This window comes from Octopus bimaculoides, chromosome 19 (assembly GCF_046866305.1).
Source record: "Octopus bimaculoides isolate indiv1 chromosome 19, ASM4686630v1, whole genome shotgun sequence".
Classification (NCBI taxonomy): domain Eukaryota; kingdom Metazoa; phylum Mollusca; class Cephalopoda; order Octopoda; family Octopodidae; genus Octopus; species Octopus bimaculoides.
In genome coordinates, this window is record NC_142946.1 from 52,673,316 (window position 1) to 52,696,302 (window position 22,987).

At 34.3% G+C, this 22,987-nt stretch overlaps 4 protein-coding genes across 10 annotated transcripts in view; 3 read left to right on the forward strand and 1 right to left on the reverse strand.

The window, feature by feature from the left end:
• LOC149131871 (leukocyte elastase inhibitor-like) overlaps window positions 1-767 on the forward strand; it is a 10,891-nt gene extending 10,124 nt beyond the window's left edge. For both annotated transcript variants that reach the window (XM_014924389.3, XM_052974864.2), the window contains exon 2: window positions 1-767. This exon is cut by the window's left edge and continues 1,094 nt beyond it. In XM_014924389.3, coding sequence (XP_014779875.2) covers window positions 1-78 — 78 coding nt within the window. In that variant the 3' untranslated portion in view covers window positions 79-767.
• LOC106873879 (serpin B3) overlaps window positions 1-6,059 on the forward strand; it is a 16,167-nt gene extending 10,108 nt beyond the window's left edge. The window contains exons 1-2 of one of the 2 annotated variants that reach the window (XM_014921762.3): window positions 3,702-3,841; window positions 4,506-6,059. In XM_014921762.3, coding sequence (XP_014777248.2) covers window positions 3,751-3,841; window positions 4,506-5,677 — 1,263 coding nt within the window. In that variant the 5' untranslated portion in view covers window positions 3,702-3,750 and the 3' untranslated portion in view covers window positions 5,678-6,059. Of the gene's footprint in view, window positions 1-3,701; window positions 3,842-4,505 lie in introns of those variants that run through there. The other variant, XM_089337701.1, reaches the window with a different exon arrangement.
• Window positions 2,765-12,762, reverse strand: LOC106867164 (serpin B11). 2 transcript variants are annotated; one of them, XR_016237449.1, is made up of 2 exons: window positions 12,354-12,762; window positions 2,765-4,175 (listed from the first exon to the last, which is right to left on the reverse strand). XR_016237449.1 is itself a non-coding variant. In XM_089337709.1 (2 exons), the coding sequence occupies exon 2, from the start codon at window positions 10,464-10,466 to the stop codon at window positions 9,420-9,422; it is 1,047 nt and encodes a 348-aa protein (XP_089193835.1). In that variant the 5' UTR covers window positions 10,467-10,591; window positions 12,354-12,754; the 3' UTR covers window positions 9,035-9,419. The 2 variants fall into 2 exon arrangements, 1 of the variants encoding a protein (XP_089193835.1); XM_089337709.1 differs by lacking the exon at window positions 2,765-4,175 and adding an exon at window positions 9,035-10,591 and having other exon boundaries at window positions 12,354-12,754.
• The window catches only part of LOC106872496 (S-phase kinase-associated protein 2), a 21,527-nt gene continuing 7,562 nt past the window's right edge, over window positions 9,023-22,987 (forward strand). Inside the window, exons 1-7 of one of the 4 annotated variants that reach the window (XM_089337700.1) lie at window positions 9,023-9,132; window positions 12,314-12,378; window positions 18,179-18,392; window positions 19,143-19,287; window positions 20,126-20,234; window positions 21,348-21,462; window positions 21,830-21,879. In XM_089337700.1, coding sequence (XP_089193826.1) covers window positions 18,243-18,392; window positions 19,143-19,287; window positions 20,126-20,234; window positions 21,348-21,462; window positions 21,830-21,879 — 569 coding nt within the window. In that variant the 5' untranslated portion in view covers window positions 9,023-9,132; window positions 12,314-12,378; window positions 18,179-18,242. Of the gene's footprint in view, window positions 9,133-12,313; window positions 12,379-14,269; window positions 14,395-15,108; window positions 15,238-18,178; window positions 18,393-19,142; window positions 19,288-20,125; window positions 20,235-21,347; window positions 21,463-21,829; window positions 21,880-22,987 lie in introns of those variants that run through there. The other 3 variants (XM_052974862.2, XM_089337698.1, XM_089337699.1) reach the window with 3 other exon arrangements.

The following is a 22,987-nucleotide window of genomic DNA, read 5'->3' on the forward strand; positions in this document are numbered from 1 at the left end:
CCATTCACATTTTTAATTGTTGATAACCGAAGTAAAATGATCCATTTTATTGGTAAAGTAACAAACCCCACAATATAGATGATATTGTCCTGTCAGAGATTTTTCTCTTATGGAATACTACATTGTATTATGTAGACAATGTAACTGAGAAAATTTATTTAGAATATTTTTCAGTAGCATAACTTAAGTCATTATAGTAGTAATCGTGCAGGACCATGGTCATATCTATGCAATGAAATATTATAAGACAGTTTTAATTTAGTTCTATATTTAAGAGATGCGGAATTATGTACATTATCTACAGTTGACGGATATAAGACAGTTTTAATTTAGTTCTATATTTAAGAGATGCGGAATTATGTACATTATCTACAGTTGAAGGATATTTGTCATCTTGTTTGTCGTTAACACAACGTTTCAGCTGATATACCCTCCAGCCTTCATCAGGTGTCTTGGGGAAATTTCGAACCTGGGTTCTCATTCCTAAGGTTTGAAATTTTCCCAAGACACCTGATGAAGGCTGGAGGGTATATCAGCCGAAACATTGTGCTAACAACAAACAAGATGAGGACAAATATCTGTCAATTGTAAATAACGTTAATCGGTTTTAATTTAAATCAACATTATTAACTTGTGTGTGCTATACATTTATGGAAAAATATTACACTCTGGAAAGTATCTTTTCTTAGCAAGTTTATTATTTTAACAATATACTTATTGTTGCCTGTAAATGTTATTTACTTGTTAAATAAAGTGAAATCAAGGCTTGTAAGTTTTATTTCTGTTTTTATTAATAAAGTATCTCAGTAAATATTTAATCATTATGTATGTGTTAATTGCATCTGGCTTTTATTTTCTTTCAAACATAGACATTTGAAATTCTTGAGCCCTCATATTAACCTCAGGGATTTTAGTCTTGGATCTTGATAGAAGAATTCCATTGATTCTGTAATTTTGATGTTACAAAACTTTTGAAAAGTTAACAGCTAACACGCTATATACATATGCATAAATACATACCATGCATGTGTGGTTATGTTACTAACTATCTAATTAATAATTATTTCAAATTTTTGCTACAAGGGCAGTTTGAAGAGTCGGGATCAAGTCAATTACACTGACCCCAGTGTTCAACTGGTACTTATTTTATTGACCCCGAAAGAACGAAAGCAAAGTCGACCGCAGTGGAATTAGAAAACATTTCCCTTGGCATGTTAATGATTCTGCTAGTTCATCACCTTAACTGTCTAATTAATAATGTAGTAAAGTTGGCATTCTCAAAATAACACAAAGAATGACTAATGTATATTCTGGAGTGTTCTATCTATAAGTGGAACAAGAATCAGTGAAGAAATTCTTATGTACCTTTTTACTTTTGTTAGTGTTACTAAGATTCCAATGATGGGCTTCATTTATTATTTACAAACCAACATTTCTAAATACAAAAATAATTTGAAAGAATTAAGCAAGATACAAAGAAACGTCTATACATATCCATTTGTCTATTATACATAATGTAAATACATTGCAAAAGGCCAGTTTACTACAATATTCATGCAGAGATAATATCTCACATGGACATGCTGTGTTTAAAAAGGCAATTTATATCAGGCATATGAAGATTGTCCTTTTCATAGCACAAGTCCTGTACTTTTCGAACAGAGATTTTAATTGTGTTCATTAATTATTTACTTATTTCATGGATTTATTGCTCCATATTATAAAAGTAATTCAGTCGAGTATTAGTTAATGATTTTCCTTGGTAGTTGAGAAAACTATCTTTATTATTATTATTATTATTTCTGGCTCATCACTCATAAAAAGAAGTTAAACAAAATAAAGGTTGGGCAACTGAAAGTGGCACATTATACGCCGAGATCGTTAATTAGTTTACTGTACACTTTCTGGAGTCAACTGATGAACCCTCTACGTGGTCGCTGGCAGAACCCCTTTTCTACTTTATGCTGCAGTTAACTTCTTTTTTGTGCTACAGAAATTTCAGAAAAAAAAAGTTTCTACCATTTTCACTATCAACAAGGGACATAACTCTCGACATACTAATTACTTCACATTCATTGCCACAACGGTCGAACTTTCCTCACAAAGTCTCTTCATAATCGACAATATTCCATAGTTTTGTCATGCATTATTTGAAAAACAAATCACGGCAAAACTTCATCATGTAGCAGATTAGATTGTTTTTTTCACTTCGTCTTTTTAGATAAAATAAGACAAGTTATTCAAAAGAATGTTTAGTTAATGTTTATATAAACGTTAACCTGTAAACGATCGTGCGACGGAGAGGTGACGAGAATGGCTCCTTTAATACATCGCACGGTCGATACAATAAAATATAAAAAAGGATAAATGAGTATAAGTGCCAGAAGGAAAAGAGAGAGACACAACCGGGTTAGAATGTTTAAGAGAAGATTTTATCTATATGTTAACGTGTGTGCGTTATGTATACATAAGAATAGATAGGCCGTCATGTATACATAATGTGTATGTGTGTGCATTAAGTACAGACCATCGAAAGAGTCTATAATGTGACGTTAGAAGAATGTTCAGACACAAGAATGATAAATACCAGTCCGTAGTTAATGTACACGATAGTTGAAATGCTGTATCAAGAAGTTGTAGCTGTAATGCAGAGCCGGTTGAGGTACTGTGGTATAAGAAGTTGTGGGTACAATGCAGAGCCGGTTGCAGGTCGTATTTGCTGTTAACCATGGTGAAGTAATACACAAACAGCGTGGAGATAGAACCTGTGCAAGTGTTGCTGGTTGGTTTGTATGTAGAGAGATGGTGTTTATGTTAGGACGAATGTTGCGTGGATGAAGTGTTGATGAGCCTCCATGTGGCTGCTGTTGAGTCATCGCTGGAACTGGCTGTGTGGTTAGTGGCTAGCCCTGTCGGCTCACCGGAAGTTTAGAAGAGACTGTCTCACGTGACCTTATCTGAAGGCTGTGTGGTTAGTGGCTAGCCCTGTCGGCTCACCGGAAGTTTAGAAGAGACTGTCTCACGTGACCTTATCTGAAGGCTGTGATTGGTTGGGTTGCATCTTGGCGCACAATAGAGCAAGAGACAAATTGCGCCAATACCAGCCAACCAGAGTAGTGGACACAACAGGTTCCAAAAGGGCGGCTGTTATCTACTACGTCCGTATTTATGTATATAACAGAGAGAGAGAGAGAGAGAGAGGAATTTCCCTAAAGTCGTATGCTACAAACCGAATGTTTTTGTATAAAGTAAAATAATGGAAATTATTTATTATTAACGTGTTCATTTTCGACCCCGAAAGGGTAAAAGGCAAAGTCGACCTCGGCGGAATTCGAACTCAGAACATAACAGCAGACGAAATACCACTAAGCATTTCATCTGTCATGCTTACGATTCTACCAATTCGCCGCCTTATGGGGAGGAAAATTTTGAAAGACAGCAATACATGCGAGAGTGAGAAAGAAACGAGGAGCGTTGCCTTGGGATGTGCTCGAAACGACAGCCAAATCTCCTTTAAATCACAAGTTTTCCTCTGAAAATATTTACAATTTTATTTTATTTTATTTTTTTACACAAAAGGCTCCTCTCATATTTTTGAAGTGCAAAAAATTGGCCAAAATCGGTCTGGGTGGGTGGGTAAGAAAAATGAACTTATGTGGTCTTCCCAATCCGAAACTGTGTTTTCTCAATACTCCCCTCCCCACTCCCCGGAAAAAATTTTCCTCATAAATTTCTTTATAATCGTACTCAATGCCATTTGAAAGGTGTTTATATAAAATTTCATTAAAAGGGAAAAAATCGAATTGTGTGAATTTTGCGGAAGTCCTCTCTCCACCCCTTGGTTCGTTTGCACAATTTTTGATTTTCAGATTCATTTACTACTCATTGTTTTACAAATATTACACTTTTTTTTTTGTTTTGTTTTGATATGGCGGCAAAGTGTTAGACTAAAGATTAACCATTGAGTCTAAGTTTACGGGATCCGGTCTGGTTTGGTATTACACTAATTAGTTCAACATCACCTCCAGGCACATGGAGGCCTTTTTAGAAAATGTCATTTTGTTGCAAGTATTTGGCCAGGCTCTCAGCAGATGGAGTATGTCATTGTACCTGATACAGTATCTTACCATAGATGCAAAATACTAAAACTAAACCCGCTCCATTCAAATTTGTCTCTGAAATGTAAACATGGATAAGTTGCAACATCATTTTATAAATGAAACTTTTAAGATATGTGCCAAATATCAGATAAATAATGGGGGGAAAATGGTTATATTAATTAATCTTACAAATTCTTAATTATTTTTAAAAACTGTTTAAAACACAACTGTGTGTTATGTTAAGAAATATGTTCATGTAAAAGTTAGAATTAGAGTTTGATCAGAAGAGATTTCAGACTTTGCTTTCATAGATGTCTTCAATTACATTAATATCTAATAAAATATTTTGAAATGTTTGCAAGAATTTATTTTGTATATTTTCTCTTCATATTCTCTATTCTCCAGACACTATCGCATACAATATGGACTCAGCAAAGAAACAAGACATCAGTAATCTTGCTGCTTCAGTTGATTATTTTACAAACAGTCTTTATCAATCTGTGGCTACAGGAACCAACGAAAATGTCTTCATGTCACCATTCAGTGTTGCTACTGTTTTATCGATGGTTTATTTGGGAGCAAGACAAAACTCTGCCAAACAGTTTGAAAATGTTTTGAAGATAACTTCTAATCCAGATTCTGTAGCTTTGGCTTTTAAAGAATATTTTTCCCTTTTGAAAAACTCAGATAAACTTGTCACATTCAATTCAGTGAATCGTTTGTATGCCAGTGAAAAATTCCCTATTTCAGAAGACTACAAGAACAATATTTCAAACTATTTCTTCTCTGATATTGAAAATGTAGACTTTATAACAAATGCGGAAAAAACAAGAATAGCTATTAATGATTGGGTTAAGAATAACACGAATAACAAAATTACTGATCTGTTACCAAGTGGAAGTTTGACACCTCAGTCGGTTCTAGTTCTTATTAATGCTGTGTACTTTAAAGGAATGTGGGCTGAAAAATTCTCAGAACATGCAACATCATCTAGAAAGTTTTATTTAAGTTCTGACAAGACTGTTTCTCATGATTTTATGTTTAAGTCTGAAGATTTTCATATAAAAATAAGCGAAAACTGTAAAGTTGTTGAGTTGCCTTATATAGGAAAAGCTTTTAGTATGTTTGTAATTCTTCCCAATGAAATCAATGGTCTTGCTGCTTTAGAGAAGGAGATTAATGCTGAATTTCTCAAAGACATTGTAGACGGAAAAGGATTCAAACTGAGGCGTCTACAATTAAACATGCCAAAATTTCGTTTAGAGAGTAGTTTTAAGTTGGGTGATGTTTTGAAAAAGCTTGGACTCCCTGATATTTTTGATCCACAAAAAGCTGACTTATCTGGAATGACCGGTGGTGAAAAGAATATTTGTGCCAGTGAAATGTTTCATAAAGCATTCGTTGATGTTAATGAAGAAGGAACAGAAGCTGCAGCTGCAACTGAGATCCACTTAGTGCTTTGTTCAGCAAAAATTGGTATGGATTTTGATGTCAATCACCCATTCTCATTTTTAATTGTTGATAACCGAACTAAAATGATTCATTTCATTGGTAAAGTAACAAACCCTACAATATAGATGATATTACCCTGTCAATGATTTTCCTCTTATGGAATACTACATTGTATTATGTTGACAATGTAACTAAGCAAATTTATTTAGAATCTTTTTTAGCAGAATGACTTAAGCCATTACAGTTGTAATTGTACAGGACCATGGTCATATCTATTCAATGAAATATTATAAGACCACTTTAATCTAAATCAATATTATTAACTTGTATTTGCTATACATTTACAGAAAAATATTACACTTTTTAAAGTATCTTTTCTTAGCAACTTTATTATTTTAACAATATACTTATTGTTGCCTGTAAACATTATTTACTGGTTAAATAAAGTGAAATCAATATTTGTATGTTTCATATTAATAAAGTATCTCAGTAAATATTCCATTATCATGCATGTGTTAACTGCATCTGGTTTTTATATTCTTTGTTTTAAATATAGACATTCGAAATTCTTGAGCATTCATGTTAACCCCTGGTAATTTTGTCTTGGTTTTTGATAAAATAATTACACTGATTCAATAATTGTGGCATTACAAAACTTTTGAAAAGTTAACAACCAATGTACCATATACATATACATTCTCAAGGTAGCAAAGAGTATATATAATATCTATTCTAGGATGTTCTATCAATAAGTGGAACAAGAATCAGTGAAGAAATTCTCATGTACCTTTTTATTTTTGTTGCTGTTACTGAAATTCCAAAGTGTGTAGATTGTGATAATCTAAAAAAAAAAAAAAAAGGTCAAGTTTCAAATAAGCAGAATCTCCTTGACTGTGTTGAAGAAGATGAAAACTTTTGAAAACTGATATAAGAGGTGATAAATCACAGGTCTATGGCTATGACTCCAAAAACAAGTCAAAAATCAAATTCCACTTGAACAAGATTTCAAGACATCATGAAAATCCAAGGAAACTGCTCACTGTCCCCAAAAAGAAGTTCCAAGAATACTTCCATCAATGGAAATGGCACAGGATAAAGTGTGTGGCTTTAGAATGGGACTACTTTGAAGAGGATTAAATGCTGAATTGATATGTGTGTTGTAGTTTTCCTTTTATAGCACAAGTTCTGATACTTTTCAATCTGACCTCATAGATAAAGTGACATAATATACATATTAACAACTAAAATAAATTCATAGAAAACATGGTTTGAGAATATATTTTCAACTTAGCACAAAAATGCTCTTTGCTGACAGGAAAGTTTAAATGGCATAGATATTATTGAAGAGAAAGAAGAAAGACTTTTATTTCTACATAAAAATAATGTTGAAATGGTTAATGGATGCCTTGTAAGTTAAAACAATATAAAGCAGTCATAAATTACTATAATCGGTCAATCTAAGAATGAGTGAAAAAACAAGGAAGCATCAACCAATATATTCAGTTAGAGTTATATGTATTTAATAACACTTTGACTGAATTCCACATTACTTAAAATTTTAGGAATGGAGAACAGTTTCACATCATCAGATATTCGAGGAGAAAGTGAAGACAATTTAAAATAAATTTGAAATGGCATGAGGTCTGATGCATTTAAGCCACCAATGGTCACTTTTTGCTCTCATAGCAACATCAGTTCATTTATAGGAAGCAAACATAATGTTGGTGTTATATAGAGGATATTCTGCAGGGTGTGATATTTCAGCAATATCTGATTCTTATATTAGATGCTACATGTGATAAAGCAGATAAGATGTTGGTGTTACTTGGCCAGCATTTAGCAGGATGTTGTATTTCAATGACAGCAGTTGCCATGTAAGGAGTTAACTGACAGACAGCATGGTGTCAGGTTACACATGAATTTGCCTAGGGTTGCATACCAGTAGCCAATGGTTTGGAGATTATTAACAGGGTGTGCCTTTGTTAGCAACAATAAAAGAGCTCAGTTTTCCTATAGTTGGATATTGCAGATTAAAGGAATATGTGCAGTTTCTTAGGGACATTGCTCCAGAGTATGGAGGAATCCTTTAAGGATGCTCTATGCATTTATAATGGGACTAGAAGGTTTGTGATACCTGTGGAATATCACCTTCTCCCATTACAATTATTTCTGTAGTCTTAGGATCTGGAACTCGAAAGAAGAAGCTTACAAGCGGGTGCAATTCAATAGTTGTTTATTGTAGTTCTTGTTCATGTGGCTCGCTCCCAGTGACCATCTGTATGGCAGCATGTGGTCCGTTATTGTTCTGCTCACGTGAGGTACATTAACTCTAGAGAAATCGGGTAAAGTAAGAGCAGGATAAGAATCCACTGTGAGCTGCCAGTTAGCAGTATTTCTCAGAGTAAGCGGGAAGGTGAGTTTTTAAAAAATGCATCCGATTTCACTCAAATGATCATTAATTCTGGTACACTTTGTATTAACTTGTCCGACTAAACAGGGGAGGGAACTCAGGGTGGGACTAATTGCAGGTGGTGAGCGTGACTTCTGGAAGTGGTCACGTGGTCAAACTCAAATGGTTGTGAGTCACAACAGCTGTTTGTGTTTTGGTATGAACATTATGCATTATATAGTTTAGGCATGGATGACATAGAAAGCAGACATGCTGCGTTGCGCTGGACTGGAAACGTGAAACATCAACAGGGCACTTCTGGAGAATGGATGAATGGGTTTGTTGTGCCTTTACCCAGCAGCACACACACGCATTTGGCCCAACATGAAACATCAACAGGGCGCCGACAAAATTGGGCAAAACATTATTCATGAAATATTATACGCTACTTATAATGCATAAGTAGTGTCAATGTTTTATCGTTGGAAAATGGTCTAAAACAAAGATAAAACCCAGTGCAGTATATTCAAATCTGATCTGATAATTCTGCATTGAAGGGGGCGAGGCATAGACAGTGTCTGAAATTTTTTGTAGTCAACAGCAATTTGAGGTGCCTGATTAAAGTTTGTTGCAAATTTAGAGAAAAGCAAATGGATACTCCTCAAGTTACAGGCTTCAATGCTGCAAAAATGCTTTAAAAATGCGGTTTATCTGCCCCTCAGCCCGTGTTAGGCAAGAAGTCGAAAATGTTTTTGGCCCATGACACTCCATGGACCCTATGCCACGCATGTGTAAAATTTCATTAAAATCGGTTGGGTGGATCTCAAGTTATAACGACATGACAGACACACAAACAGTGTTTTATATAAAGATTACTTGTACAAATAGTAGCAAAACCACAGACATATATGGTATGTATTTAAATATATGTGTATGGTATGCTGGCTGTTAACTTTTCAAAAGTTTTGTAAGACCACAATTATTGAATTAATTCTTTAATCAAGATCCAAGACTAAATTACCAGAGATTAACAAGGAGGCTCAAAAAATTGAAAATGTCTATATTTAAAACAAAGCTAATAAAAGCCAGATGATGGAGTATTTAATGAGGTACTTTATTAATATAAACAGAAATAAAAACTTACAAGCATTGATTTCACTTTATTTAACCAGTAAATGTTTACGGGCAACAGTAAGTATATTGTTAAAATCATTAACTTGCTAAGAAAAGATACTTTAAGCAGTGTAATATTTTTCTGTAAATGTATGGCAAATACAAGTTGATAATGTTGATTTCGATGAATGCTGTCTTATAATATTTCATTGGATAGATATAACTTTGGTTCTGCACGATTACAACTGTAATGACCTAAGTAATTTTACTGAAAAAGATTCTAAATAAATTTGCTCAGTTACATTCTCCACATAATACAATGTAGTATTCCATAAGAGGAAAATCATTGACAGTGCAATATCATCTTACGTTGTAGGAATTGTTACTTTACCAATGAAATGGATCATTTTAGTTCGGTTATCAACAATTAAAAATGTGAATGGGTGATTGACATCAAATTCCATACCAATTTGTGCTGACAATGCCATCATAACCATTCCAGTAGCAGCAGCAGCTTCTGTTCCTTCTTCATTAACATCAACAAATGCTTTATGAAACATTTCACTGGCATAAATATTCTTTTCACCACCAGTCATTCCAGATAAGTCAGCTTTTTGAGGATCAAAAATATCAGGGAGTCCAAGCTTTTTCAAAACATCACCCAACTTAAAACTACTCTCTAAATGAAATTTTGGCATATATAATTCTAGATGTGTCATTTCAAATCCTTTTCTATCTACAATGTCTTTGAGAAATTCAGCATTAATCTCCTTCTCTAAAGCAGCAAGACCATTGATTTCATTGGGAAGAATTACAAACATACTAAAAGCTGTTCCTATATAAGGCAACTCGACAACTTTATAGTTGTCACTTATTTTTGTATTAAAATCTTCAGATATATACATAAAATCATGAGATATAGTCTTCCCAGAACTTAAATAAAACTTTCTAGATGATGTTGCTTGTTCTGGGAATTTTTCAGCCCACATTCCTTTAAAGTACACAGCATTAATAAGAACTAGAACCGACTGAGGTGTCAAACTTCCACTTGGTAACAGATCAGTAATTTTGTTATTTGTGTTATTCTTAACCCAATCATTAATAGTTATTCTTGTTTTTTCAGCATTTGTTATAAAGTCTACATTTTCAACATCTGAAAAGAAATATTTTACCATGTTGTTCTTGTAGTCTTCTGAAATAGGGAATTTTTCATTAGCATACAAACGATTTACTGAATAGAATGTGATAAGTTTATCTGACGTTTTCAAAAGTGAAAAATATTCTTTGAAAGCCAAAGCTACAGAATCTGGATTAGAAGTTATCTTCAAAACATTTTCAAACTGTTTGGCAGAGTTTTGTCTTGCTCCCAAATAAACCATCGATAAAACAGTAGCAACACTGAATAGTGACATGAAGACATTTTCGTTGGTTCCTGTAGCCACAGCTTGATAAAGACTGTTTGTAAAATAATCAACTGAAGCAGCAAGATTACTGATATCTTGAGCCTTTGCAGAGTCTATCTTGGATACAGTAATCTCTGGAGAACATAGAATGAGAAGTAAAAAAAGTGCAAAATAATTTCCTGCATACATTTTCTGTTTAACATTTCAAAATGTATAATAGACATTAATGGAATAGAAGACATCAATGAAAGCAAGACTTGAAACCTCCTATGTTCAAACTCTGAATTTAACTTTTGCACGGACATCTTTCACATGCAATATGCTCTCCATATGTTTGAAACAGTTTTTGAAATATTTGAGTATTTGACAGGATTAAATATATAACTAATTTTATTATTATTATTATTATTATTATTATCTGGTGTCTGGAACATTCATATATGAAATGACGGAAGGTTTTCATTTAAATGCAAACACTTGAAAATGAGAGTTTTTATATGATGAAATGAGGTCTGGTCTTAGGTAAATCAAAACTGTTGATTAAACTGTAAATAATGAAAACAAATGAACTATTTTGTAGAATTTTTATCTGTGAATGGTACGTTTCTGTTCGCACGCATGTGTGTGTGTGCCATTCTTGTGTTTGTATCCTGTGACTTTCCAGTTCAACTGATCATTTGTCTGAATGTTGCCATCTTATTATTTTGAGTTGCTATAAAAGTAGATAGTAATTTTACCTTGTACTTATTCTTAGTGCAAGTTTTGAAGAGTGCAGTTAGATTTTAACAGTTATTTTTTTAAAGCTACAATGCAAGTGACAAAGGAGCATATTCGACGTATTTTGCTTTGAGTTCAATAAAGGCAACAACACAACAGAAAGTGCAAGGAATATCAATGCAGTGTATGGGGATCGGACAATAAGCATAAGCCAGTGTCAACAGTGTTTCCTGGAAATTCCGAGCTGGAAACTACAGCCTAGAAGATGAGCCTCATCCTGGAAGATCTGTAGAGCTTGACAAGGACATCCTGCAGACCATGGTGGAACAAAATCCCATCATAACTGGCAGAGAAGCTTTGATTTGGTCATTCAACCATTCGTTGACACCTGCATGCCATTGGAGAATGACCATCTTTGGTTTCAAGATGAAAAGTCTTCTTCCATCAGGATAATGCTCGGCCACATACAGCAAGGATGACATTCCAAAGGCTGGAGCAGTTTGAATGGGAAACGATGCCCCACCAACCATATTTGCTAGACATTGCTCCATCTGAATATCCTTTATTGCGCAGTCTTCAAAATTATTTTTGGATGGAAAAAACATGAATTCTGTAGATGAGGTCAGAACAGTAGTGGAGGAGTATTTTTTGTCACAGACAAGGAATTTTGGAAGAAGGGCCTTGCAAGTCTACCAGGTAGATGGAAGAGCATTGTAGAAAATGAAGGAGAGTATATTTTAAATTAAAAAAGAACTTTGTTTATCTTAATTTTGTAAAATAAAAGAAGTATAAAAAAAAACGCATTATTTATGGGATGACCCAACACACACACACACACACATGTAGATACATATTTACACACAATGCCATATGTGTACATTTTCAAGTGTTTCTTTATATTTAAGGTGACACCTGAAATTTACAGGAAGCAGCATTTCACAAGAAATATAAAGGCAATATACTCTTTCTTGCGAGACATTGGAATTTTTGGCTGTCAGATGAGAAATCTGATAGCCCCAACTGACACACCCTAAGAAAGAGCAGATGAAGGTGAAAGTTGAATGGTTATGGAGTGAATGGCAGGAAAGAAATTACAGTACAAAATTTAAGTATCAAATTGTGTTTTTGTTTATCTTCAGTAAAAGAAAAAGAAATATAAAAAGAAGGAAGTGTATATACCTGAGGCTGTTTGTTGTGACACAAGGTAAGACAATCAAGATTATAAAACAACTGATTACTTCTGCCATGTCTGGATCGCTGTTAAATTGTTAGAATGATAACCATGTGAATGAAAGATAATTTAGTCTTGGTAGTGCTAAGTATATGAAATAAAACTAAGAATAACAACCAAAATTATACCAAAACAGCTGTTTGTTGCTGCTATCTATTTCTGGGAAAAAAAATCCTTTTAGAACTTAACTAAGAGAGCAACTTTTAAAACCAAAATGACCAAATGGAAAAACTGCTTCGAAATAAAAATAGGAGAGGCAGTGGCTGTTACTGCTGCTGCTGGTGATACTGATGATGATGATGATGAATGCAACGATGACAATGACAAACAGACATGATGACAACAATGGTGACAAAAAGAAATGAAATACCAAGACTAATTAATTGCAAGAAACATTTTATTGTAATAATTATTTATCGTCTTTTAGTTGTCTACACAACAACTAAAGTATTTTAGTTGAAAGAAAACATAAGTCTGTATTTTTATATATCCATTTATTTACTTATCTATTTCTTTATTTTATTGTTTCAATTGACTGCATCTGGTATTTTCATTAAAATTGACAATAAAATGACTGCTTACAACATCTGTTCAGGTACTTGCCATTTTGGGAAGGTAAGTTCAACCTTTTAGCCAATAAAAGGTGGAAATCATCATCATCTTCATCATCTTTTAATGTCTATGTTCCCTGTTCACATAGGTTGGATGGATTGAAAAGGATCGAATGAGTCAAGGACTGCATTGTACTCCAGTGTCTGCTAACAAAATGATTATTTACTTGGAGAATCCGGGTAACATACAAATGTCAATTAGTGACAATGATTGGCTTAAAATTGAACTCCCATATAACAAACAAACAAAAAAATACATGATCTTAGGATGCATTTAGCAAGTTTTGCTCCAGGACACAAATTTAGATTAAATTATTTAGTAAGTCTTTATTTACTGCATCTTGCTTGTGTTATTCTCTCCAGAATACAGCATATTATCAGAAGATATATTACTAGCAGAAAATATTTCTCAAAAACATCTTTTACATGTAGGACCATTATCATATAGTTCATGGCACCAACTGATAAATAATACACCTCTGGAAGATTTTCATTGGTGGCTCCGAAATCATGTGACTTTGTCCTTTTCCTACTTAATTACAAGTCAAAGGCATTTAAGATGTGACAATCTTATTCATTTCTTTCAAACATAGTCTATCTGGGACACCATTGTTTGGTATATATACTTCGTTTCTTTATGATGGCCTGGGGAAATTTGAATGAGATTCACTTCTTAGATTAAAATTTATCAATCCTGAATTTGTTATTTTCTAAGTAGCTTTGGACAGCCAAATTGGATTCAAACAAAATATCTAATTCAAAGAGATAAGTTTTGAGTTTAATACTTTACACAACCTTCATATTTATTATCAAGAAAGATTAATCTTATGGAATCAAGTTACTTGTAAAAACTATGACTCTAGAATATCTTGGAATGTCATTTGTTTACAGTGGACAAGACAAAGCGTCAGCCATTTCCCAGAGGTCCTTTGTTATTTAACATAATACAGAATTTAAAACTGGTCAATGAATTTGATTCCTTTGACATAAATTAATGCTTCTTAAGAATAAAGAAGCATAACGGCTGTCAGATTAATGCCTCCTTTTTTATGGCTGTAATTGTGATTTATCACTGAATATGCCTCCATTCGCACTTGTTTGTGACACATATATTAATCTAAAATAAATTATGTCACAATTAAATAACAAGCTGTTAAAAGAAGAAAAATGCTCCAACAAATCAACAATCTACCACCTACTGGGAAGAAAGAATGTAAAACAATATATATTTGTTTGGTCGTTTACACACACGCACACATATTATATATATGCATGTGTGTATATATATATATATATATATATATATATATATATATATATATAAGGTTGAGGAGGGTATTGGATTTAACCAAACCCCGGAGGATACAGGTAATACCGAGTAAGTGCTGTATACCTCTATCCATAAAATTCTTCAACCTTACCTTTGCTCTCTTTATCCTTGTTTTTATATATTTACATATATATATGTATATATATACATACATACACACACACATATATGTGTATGTATTTATGTATGTATGTGCATATATCTATCTATCTCTCTCTCTCTCTCTCTCTATATATATATATATATATATACATGTGGTAAGAAGCTTGCTTCCCTGCTACATGGTTCCAGGTTCAGTCCCACTGTGTGGCACCTTGGGTAAGTGTCTTCTACTATAACCTTAGGCAGACCAAAGCTTTGTGAGTGGATTTGGTAGATGGAAACTGAAAGAAGCCTGTCATATATCATCATCAGGCAGTACTGGCAACGGCCACGCTCAAATGGTAAACAGTCAACAATACGTAAACAGAGGCATACAAACTGCCTTAGTTATACATCGCACCATGGGACACATTTGTGTCACACTCTATACAATTTTAGAGACTACTCCATAACGCTTATGGCATTACCACAGGTAATTTCAATGCGTGGATGAATCACCTGATAACTCCACGGGCGGTGCGTGCTCATGTCAAAATATACAAAATAAAAAATAAAATTAACATTTAATTTTTTATCCATCTGTCCATCCATAGTTAAAAAAAAACTTCCTCCCTTTCTAATCCTTGCCATCGAGCTGATGTATAACTACTTCCGGTTGATGTACGCAAGTCTGTGGAATTTGTTCTGTTTGGAGGTTGTTTTGTTGGCGCTAAAATCAAACATGGTTAATGTGAAAGAAAGCAAAAAATCTAAGAATACCACCCATGAAAAAGAAAATGCACCCAGTAGGTCGGTATAGAAATATATTCAGTGACATGCTTTGAGCATTCTTTCATATTTTTTTTATTAGATCTCCCAGAAAATTTAATCTGGTGTTGTCTTTTGGCGCTTCACTATCTCCTGGTTTTATGTTATTTTTTGGTTATGAATTTTTGCTGTGTTTGTCATTTTCGGGCATAATTATACATACATTTGCAAGTGTATATGCACACATAGACGTGTGAGTGTGTATATATATATATATATATATATATATATATATATATACACGTACACATGCATCTATATTGATGAATAGATATGCAATTACCAATATGCGTATGTGTGTACAAATATATATGCAGAGATGCATTATATATATATATATATATTACATACATATAAGAGGGATGGCCACTAAGAAAAGATTGTTCTCCGGAAAATTCAGCAAATACCAGAACGTAAGCGAGCAAGACAAATGAAAAGATACAAAATATAAAGAATTAATCATAGACTGAATTTCCCTGAGAACAATCTTTTTCTTAGTGGTCAGACCGTAGGTGGTCTTCTTCTAGCAAAAGGGATGTCCACTTAGCTGTCATCCCTCTTATATGTATGTATTGTAATTTTTCTGAATCTTCAGATTTTTCAGTTTGCTAGGCCACTGGTTTTAAATTGATATTAATCAAATTAACATTTAATTTTTCACCCTTATTATTTAAATTTATATATATATATATATATATATATATATATATATATATATACACACATGTGTGAGAGATATCTAAACTATGTATCAGCTGTAAGCTGCTATGCCCTTCCTTGTGCGTAATCAGGTTGAAAGAAAATGAAAACCATAAAACAAATGCAGCGGGAACAAATTCAGAGGAATTTATTAGTATTTTTTCGTTTCTTATTTTTCACAGTAAATAGCTAACATAAGACTTGATTGGATTTGTATGAATCAAGTTTCAAAATTAGTATAAATTTAAATATTCCTTGGATCTACCAAGCATTATAGAACGTTTCTTAAAATGATTGCTTTTTCTTCCTGTTGACATTTACGATGGTGCCGAATCTTTATTTAAAAGAAAATGCCCAAATCTTTATGCTTAAAATCTAAACCCTTTTTCTTCATCTGTGCATCATCACATTCATTTATTTGCCTTTTTGTTGTTCAAACCTATAATCAACCTTGATTGAAGAGACCCATTGATTAAAGGCATTCTAAGTCGTGACTGCTGTCTTTTGAATAAGGATCTGTTCAGATAATTTGAACAGAAATTGGCTGCTATTTTGCTATTTCTTACATATCAAGTGACCACATAGTGATACTAAGTGTTTTGTTGTCTTTGAAATACCAGATGTCATGAAGTGTCTGGACATCTGCCGTGGAGTATTATTGTTGTTGTTGTTGTTGTTGTTAAGTGAAGACAACGAAATGTCTGTTCAAATCTCTTGTCACCATTTATCATCAGCTGTCCTGCTATTAGTTTCCACACTTTAACTTCTCAATCGATAATTGCAATTTAAATGATAAAAAGAGACAAAATTCAGTAACTGGAATATCGATTCCCTCTTAACAACGAAGGTTTATTTAGCAGTTTTTTCCTTTTCTCATCAAAAGTCTTTTTGGATACAATTTCTTTGTATTAAATATATCAATGTTATTTGGAATAAAAAGGCGGTGAGCTGACAGTCATTAATTAGCAGGCCCTGCGAAATGCTTAGCAGTATTTCGTCTGCTGTTACGTTCTGAGTTCAAATTCCGCCGAGGTCGACTTTGCCTTTCATCCTTTCGGGGTCGATGAAATAAGAACCAGTTACGCACTGAGGTCGATGTAATCGACTAGCCCCTTTCTTCAAAAATTTTCAAGGCCTTGTGCCTAGAGTAGAAATAATATTATTTGGAATAAAAAGTTGTTTTTTTTATTTTTAAATACAGATATAATTTAGAAAAGATTTTGCCATTGAAATTTATATTTATACAGGGAAGAGAACACTTAATAAATCCATACCGGTAGTGATATATATTTTCTAAAACCTCTTTCACTGAATTTAATGTAATTCAATACCGATTGTTCCCTTTGCTACCCTTATGGATTTTATTGACTTTATTAGGAATTTTTTAATAAGTTTTTTAAATGGAAAATTTTAAAATATATAATCTACAAATATACATAAAAGAATGTACAAGCAACCTGATTGAATTAAAGTTTTTTATGTTCTCTTTATTTTATTTGTCTATATGTAGAACAGATATAAAACCTCAGTTATGACAGTAATAGTTTTCTGTCAAAAAATTACCAGTTTTTACAAAAGTAGAACATAAAACAGAAATTGGTGCTGGCTGACGAATCCAGTAATTTCATGGTTTGGTGTTGTTTGATGATGAGTCAAATAAATTTATACTTCAGTTGCCAGCTGGGATGACGCCTGTTTTGTTATTTATGAAACCATTTTTACAGGTGAAAGTTTAGTTATAGTAAGTTTGTGATAGATTCCAAACAGAAATTAGCTTTTCCTTTACAACAATCACACCATATCAAGACAAGGAGACAAACATACACACACTCACACACATTCATATTCAGGAATTTCTCTACATAAATTTGAATAAATAACATCTGTACATCAATTTTTTAGATTCTTCCTTTTCTCATTCATTAAGTTTTTAAATACCTATACGTTTCAATGATAAACTAATGTACTTAATTTTCTCTGAACATTTGTATAAACCAAAGAACTAGGATGCTTGCATCCCTTAAGGGACTATAATCCCTTGACTGAATAAAATTATATATCATTTCCAAATTTATGGTACAGTGATTGACATTGTGGAGGGGTTGCTGCTTTTAAATTGCTTGGTCTCAGAATATAAACTTGGCCGAGCCTTGTTGTGCACTCATCAATTTTTATACACATTTGAGAGGGAACGTAAATTTCCTTTTGATTTTATGCTTAACAGAAAGCGTAAAGCCAGTGGTTCACTACCAGGTCATCCTGCTTCAAAACAAAAAGAATCTTGGTTCATGGATTCGGAAAACTACATGTACAAAGAACTTGGTGTTGGCCCATTAACAGATAACAGTCAAGATAGTAATTCCAACGGTTGCCCACTGAAAACATCTGTGGAAAAGACACCAGCAATCCTAATATCTGACAGTTGCCAGGTTCCTGATGTAAGTTGAATTCAGAATTTCTGTTTACCTTTTACTTTTTACATGTGAACAGTCCCTGAGAACAGAACAGAGATATGAGATTTCAACCTACATAGGTTTAAAAAAAAAAAAAGTAGTTGTAATCACATGGTTTCAGGTTCAGTTCCACTGCTTGGCAACTTGAGTAAATGTCTCCTTCTATAGCCCCAGATAGACTAATGCTTTAAGGGTTCACCCTGACACCTTATCACCACTGTTTGTATCTCCTTCCAGCTCCACCCCAGCCACTCCTACCCTCTCTTCTATAATGTGAGTAGCTGGGTAGCTCCCTTACAGTAAGAAACCTGTTTTGTTCTGGACCCCTCTCTCACTTTAATCCTTCATCCCATAGCATAAAGCTTCTCTACTGCTCCTCCCCCACTCAATCAAAGGAGCATCTTAGTGTTGCAGGCTGGTGCTACCCAGTACCCACTATAAAGTACTTTGCATTAGAAAGGGTATCCAGCTGTTAGAAACCATGCCAAAACTGACATTGAAGTGCAATGCAGTCTTAGGAACTGCTGGATTCTGTCAAACCATCTGACCCCCCCCCTCCCTGCTAACATGGAATATGAATGTGAAATGATAATGGTGATCTGCATTTGCAGATTTATCAAACAAATGCTAACACAAAACAGTAAAATGAATTGATTAGTAAAAACAAAACAAAACTGTTTTGATTTTGTGCTTGAATTAAGATTATAGGAATCAGTGATTGTTAAATTGTTTCAGGCACCTTGCGTGATGGCCACCAGTCATCTTGTAAATAACTCTGACAGCAGTAGCCCCCAGAACCCTCGTATTTTAAAGAGCTTGCCTCAGAGAGATGATGATTTCATTCGAAGGCGGAAGAAAGTTCTTTGTCGATCTGGTTCAAGTAAGTTACTATTTTTTTTCTTTCTATTATTTTAAAATCTATTTGCACATAAAGTTGTTCGTTATCTTTATTTATCACAGTTTAAAAAAAAAAAAGTAGAAAGTGGATTCTTCTTGTCCACATTACTGATGTCATTTAACTATCAATGGCTCAATTCATTTCCTTGTAAACAGAATAAACAATAAGAATGAAGGGCTTCCGTTGGTCAAGTCTGACCATGCATCTGCCCAAGTATGAACAGGCCTGAACAAGGTTTTTTCTCAATGAAAACTGACAGGTGCCCATGCATGCAAGTTTATCCTTTCTACTCCAAGTGAAAGGCTGCTAGTTTAGGGAATTACAACTTGGTGCTAATATCATTACACATATTCTATCAGAACATACAGACTGGAGCAGCCTTGTTACATTCTGTGTCATATTGATTCTCCCTAAGAACTACATTAAGTTTACATATCTCTGTGGAGTTATATGTTACTGGCCTTTAATCTGTCACCAGCATGGGTGCCTTTTACGTGTCCCCAGCACTGGCCACAACTACAATTTCACTAAACTTGACATGTCTTCTCAAGCACAGCAAATCACCAACAGTCTCAGTCACTTGTCATCACCTCCGTGAGACTCAACATCCAAAAATCATAGTTCACCACCTTATCCCACGTCCTCCTGGGCCTACATCTTCCATACATTCCCTCCACAGTTACAAAATATTCTATGTACAACATTAAGCTCTTTCATAATTATGAACTAAAATGATTACTAGATAGAAATCTTATATATATGAGATTCTTTTTTTTTTAACCATTTGTGAATTCATAGGCTTGCCAATTCTTCATTGCAGGTTTGGCTGAGATGCTTCCTGACTTGGTTCTGCTGAATATCTTCAAATATTTACCCAAAGTTGTACTTACCAAGTGTGCGCAAGTGTGTAAAAAATGGCAAAGAATCATGTAAGTAGCTAATGAAACACTTCAACCCTTTGTCCAATATCTTTTCCTAAATATATTGAAGAATTCTTCCCAATATTAGAAATCTAAATAAACCCCATGTCCAGTGATTGCAGGAATCATTCTAGACATTTACACTAGACTCACTCTATTATATCTTTTATCTATAACTTGTTTCACTCATTGAGCTGTGGCCATGCTGCAATCCCAGTACTTAATTTTTTAAGCCTGTTACTTATTCAATTGGTCTCTTTTGCCAAACTGCTAAATTACAGTGGATGTAAACAAACCAACATCAGTTGTCAAGTAGTAGTGGAGGACACAAATGCACATACATGACACGTCTCTTTCAGTTTCTGTCTACCAAATTCACTCACAAGGCCATGGTTGGTCCAGGGCTAAAGTAAAAGATATTTGTCCGAGGTGCCACTCAGTGGGACTAACCCCAAGACCATATGGTTGGGAGGCAAGCCTCTTACTGACACAGCCATGCATGTACCTAGCTGTGCTGGCAGAATCATTTAGAGTCTTGGATAGATTTCCTTGTGGTATCTGTTCTGTTCAAATTCCTCCACAGTCAACTTTGACTTTCATCCTTTTAAGGTCATTTACAGTAAAACCCCAATCTAGGTCTATGGATTGGCAGAATTGTTAGTGTACCAGATAGGGATTCTTTTAGTATCAATTTTGACTCTTTTTCCCTTTTTTATTCTGATGGCAATACCTGTGACGATACTGTGGGACCAAGTTATATTGATCTTGACTTTCCTTTGGACATCATTGAAGATGGTGGGGGGTTGCATGCATGAGAAACTGGTGGTTTCATGCACACTCGCGCACACATGCATGCACTGTTCAAGCCTGAAACTTTGAGAAAAAATTTTCAAGTGCTGAAATCTATGGTTCAACCCTGACTATGGACAGGTGGGGGCTAATTCTACCAAAAACTTGTGAGTCCGAGAACAACATCTGTAGATATTTTATTGTGCAGGGATTGTTATAACATTCTATGGAAGTGTTATCTGAAATAAAATTCCCCTTTTCTTTTTTATTTAATCGTTTAAGAATGTAAAAGAATTTGTTACTACTTTACCTTCTGCATAATGTCATTTGTAGGGAATCTGAATGTCTTTGGAAGCGCCTAGATCTTGGCAACAAAACATTAACCGAAGGAGTTCTTGGTCAGATTCTCAACAGAGGTGTTGTTGTACTCCGACTAACAAGAGCTGAGGTAAGCCTGATTATTTAATGTTACTGGCTTTCTTCGTTTGGAATTTTGTATGTATGTATATGTGTGTATATATATATATATATATATATATTTGAATATATGTTGAACCAATTAATTCAGTTGTAAATGAATCACTTGTTCCCCAACATTCTGTGGAATGTCTAGCCATGGAAATATATTATCTTGCTCGGAAATGGATAAGGGTTGACAAAAGGAAGGGCATCCAGCTGTGGAAAATTTGCCTCATCTCCATCAGACCCGTGCAAACATGAAAAGGTGACCATAAAAATTAGTGTGAGTGATACCAAATGATAGGATGTGTTTCATAAATTAATGAATCTTTTGATTGTTTTTTTTATATTTTCAGATCTCTTCTCCAATCTACACTGGTCCAACCAGTGTCTTCAGTTCTACAAAGTAAGTAATTTATTCTTTTACTTGTTTCAGTCATTTGACTGTGGCCATGCTGGAGCACTGCCTTAAAGGGTTTTAGTCGAAGAAATTGACCCCAAGACTTATTCTTTGTGAGCCTAGTACTCGTTCTATTAGTCTCTTTTGCAAAACCACTAAGTTACGGGGACATAAACACACCAGCACTGGTTGTCAAGGAATGGCAGACACACACACACACACACACACACACACACATATATATATATGTATATGACAGGCTTCTTTCAGTTTCCGTTTACCAAATCCACTCACAAGGCTTTGGTTAGCCCAAGGCTATAGTAGATGCTCGCCCAAAGTGTCACACAGTGGAACTGAACCTGGAACCATGTGGTTGGGAAGCAAGCTTCTTACCACACAGCCATGCCTGCGCCTATTTCATCATCATGGTTTTACTGTCCATTTGTCTATGCTTTCATTGATCAGACAGAATTTATTGAGGCAGTTTTCTATGGCCAAATGCTCTTCCTGTCGCCAACCCTCACCTGTTTCCAAGCAAAGCAAGGTAATATTTTTCCATGGCCAGACCTGTTTCCACAGAATATTGGAAATAAATATTTATCACACTTACTCCATATCAAGACAAAATGACACAAACACACACTCACACATACATACATACATACATACATACATACAAATGTATATGATGGGCTTCTTTCAGTTTCCATCTACCAAATCCATTCACAAGGCTCTGGTAAGCCAGGTGCTGTAATAGAAAACTCTTGCCCAAAATGCATCATAGCAGGACTAAATATGAAACCATGTGGTTGAGAAACAAATTTCTTCTATGCTGGTGCCAAATAAAAAGCACCCAGTACACTCTGTAGAGTGGTTGGCATTAGGGAGGGCATCCTGCTATAGAAACCATGCCAGAACAGACAATGGAACCTGGTCCATCAAAATTTCATGTTAATTATGTTCCAAACACCAGTTTAACCCTTTTGAGATACATGGTATTTTGGTATGTGTAGTTAAAAAGACCAAATTTTTTTCTCTATTGAGATACATCTATTGAAAGACAATCCCTGATTAGCTTTTGCACTTCAAAACCAACCATCCACAACATTTGTTC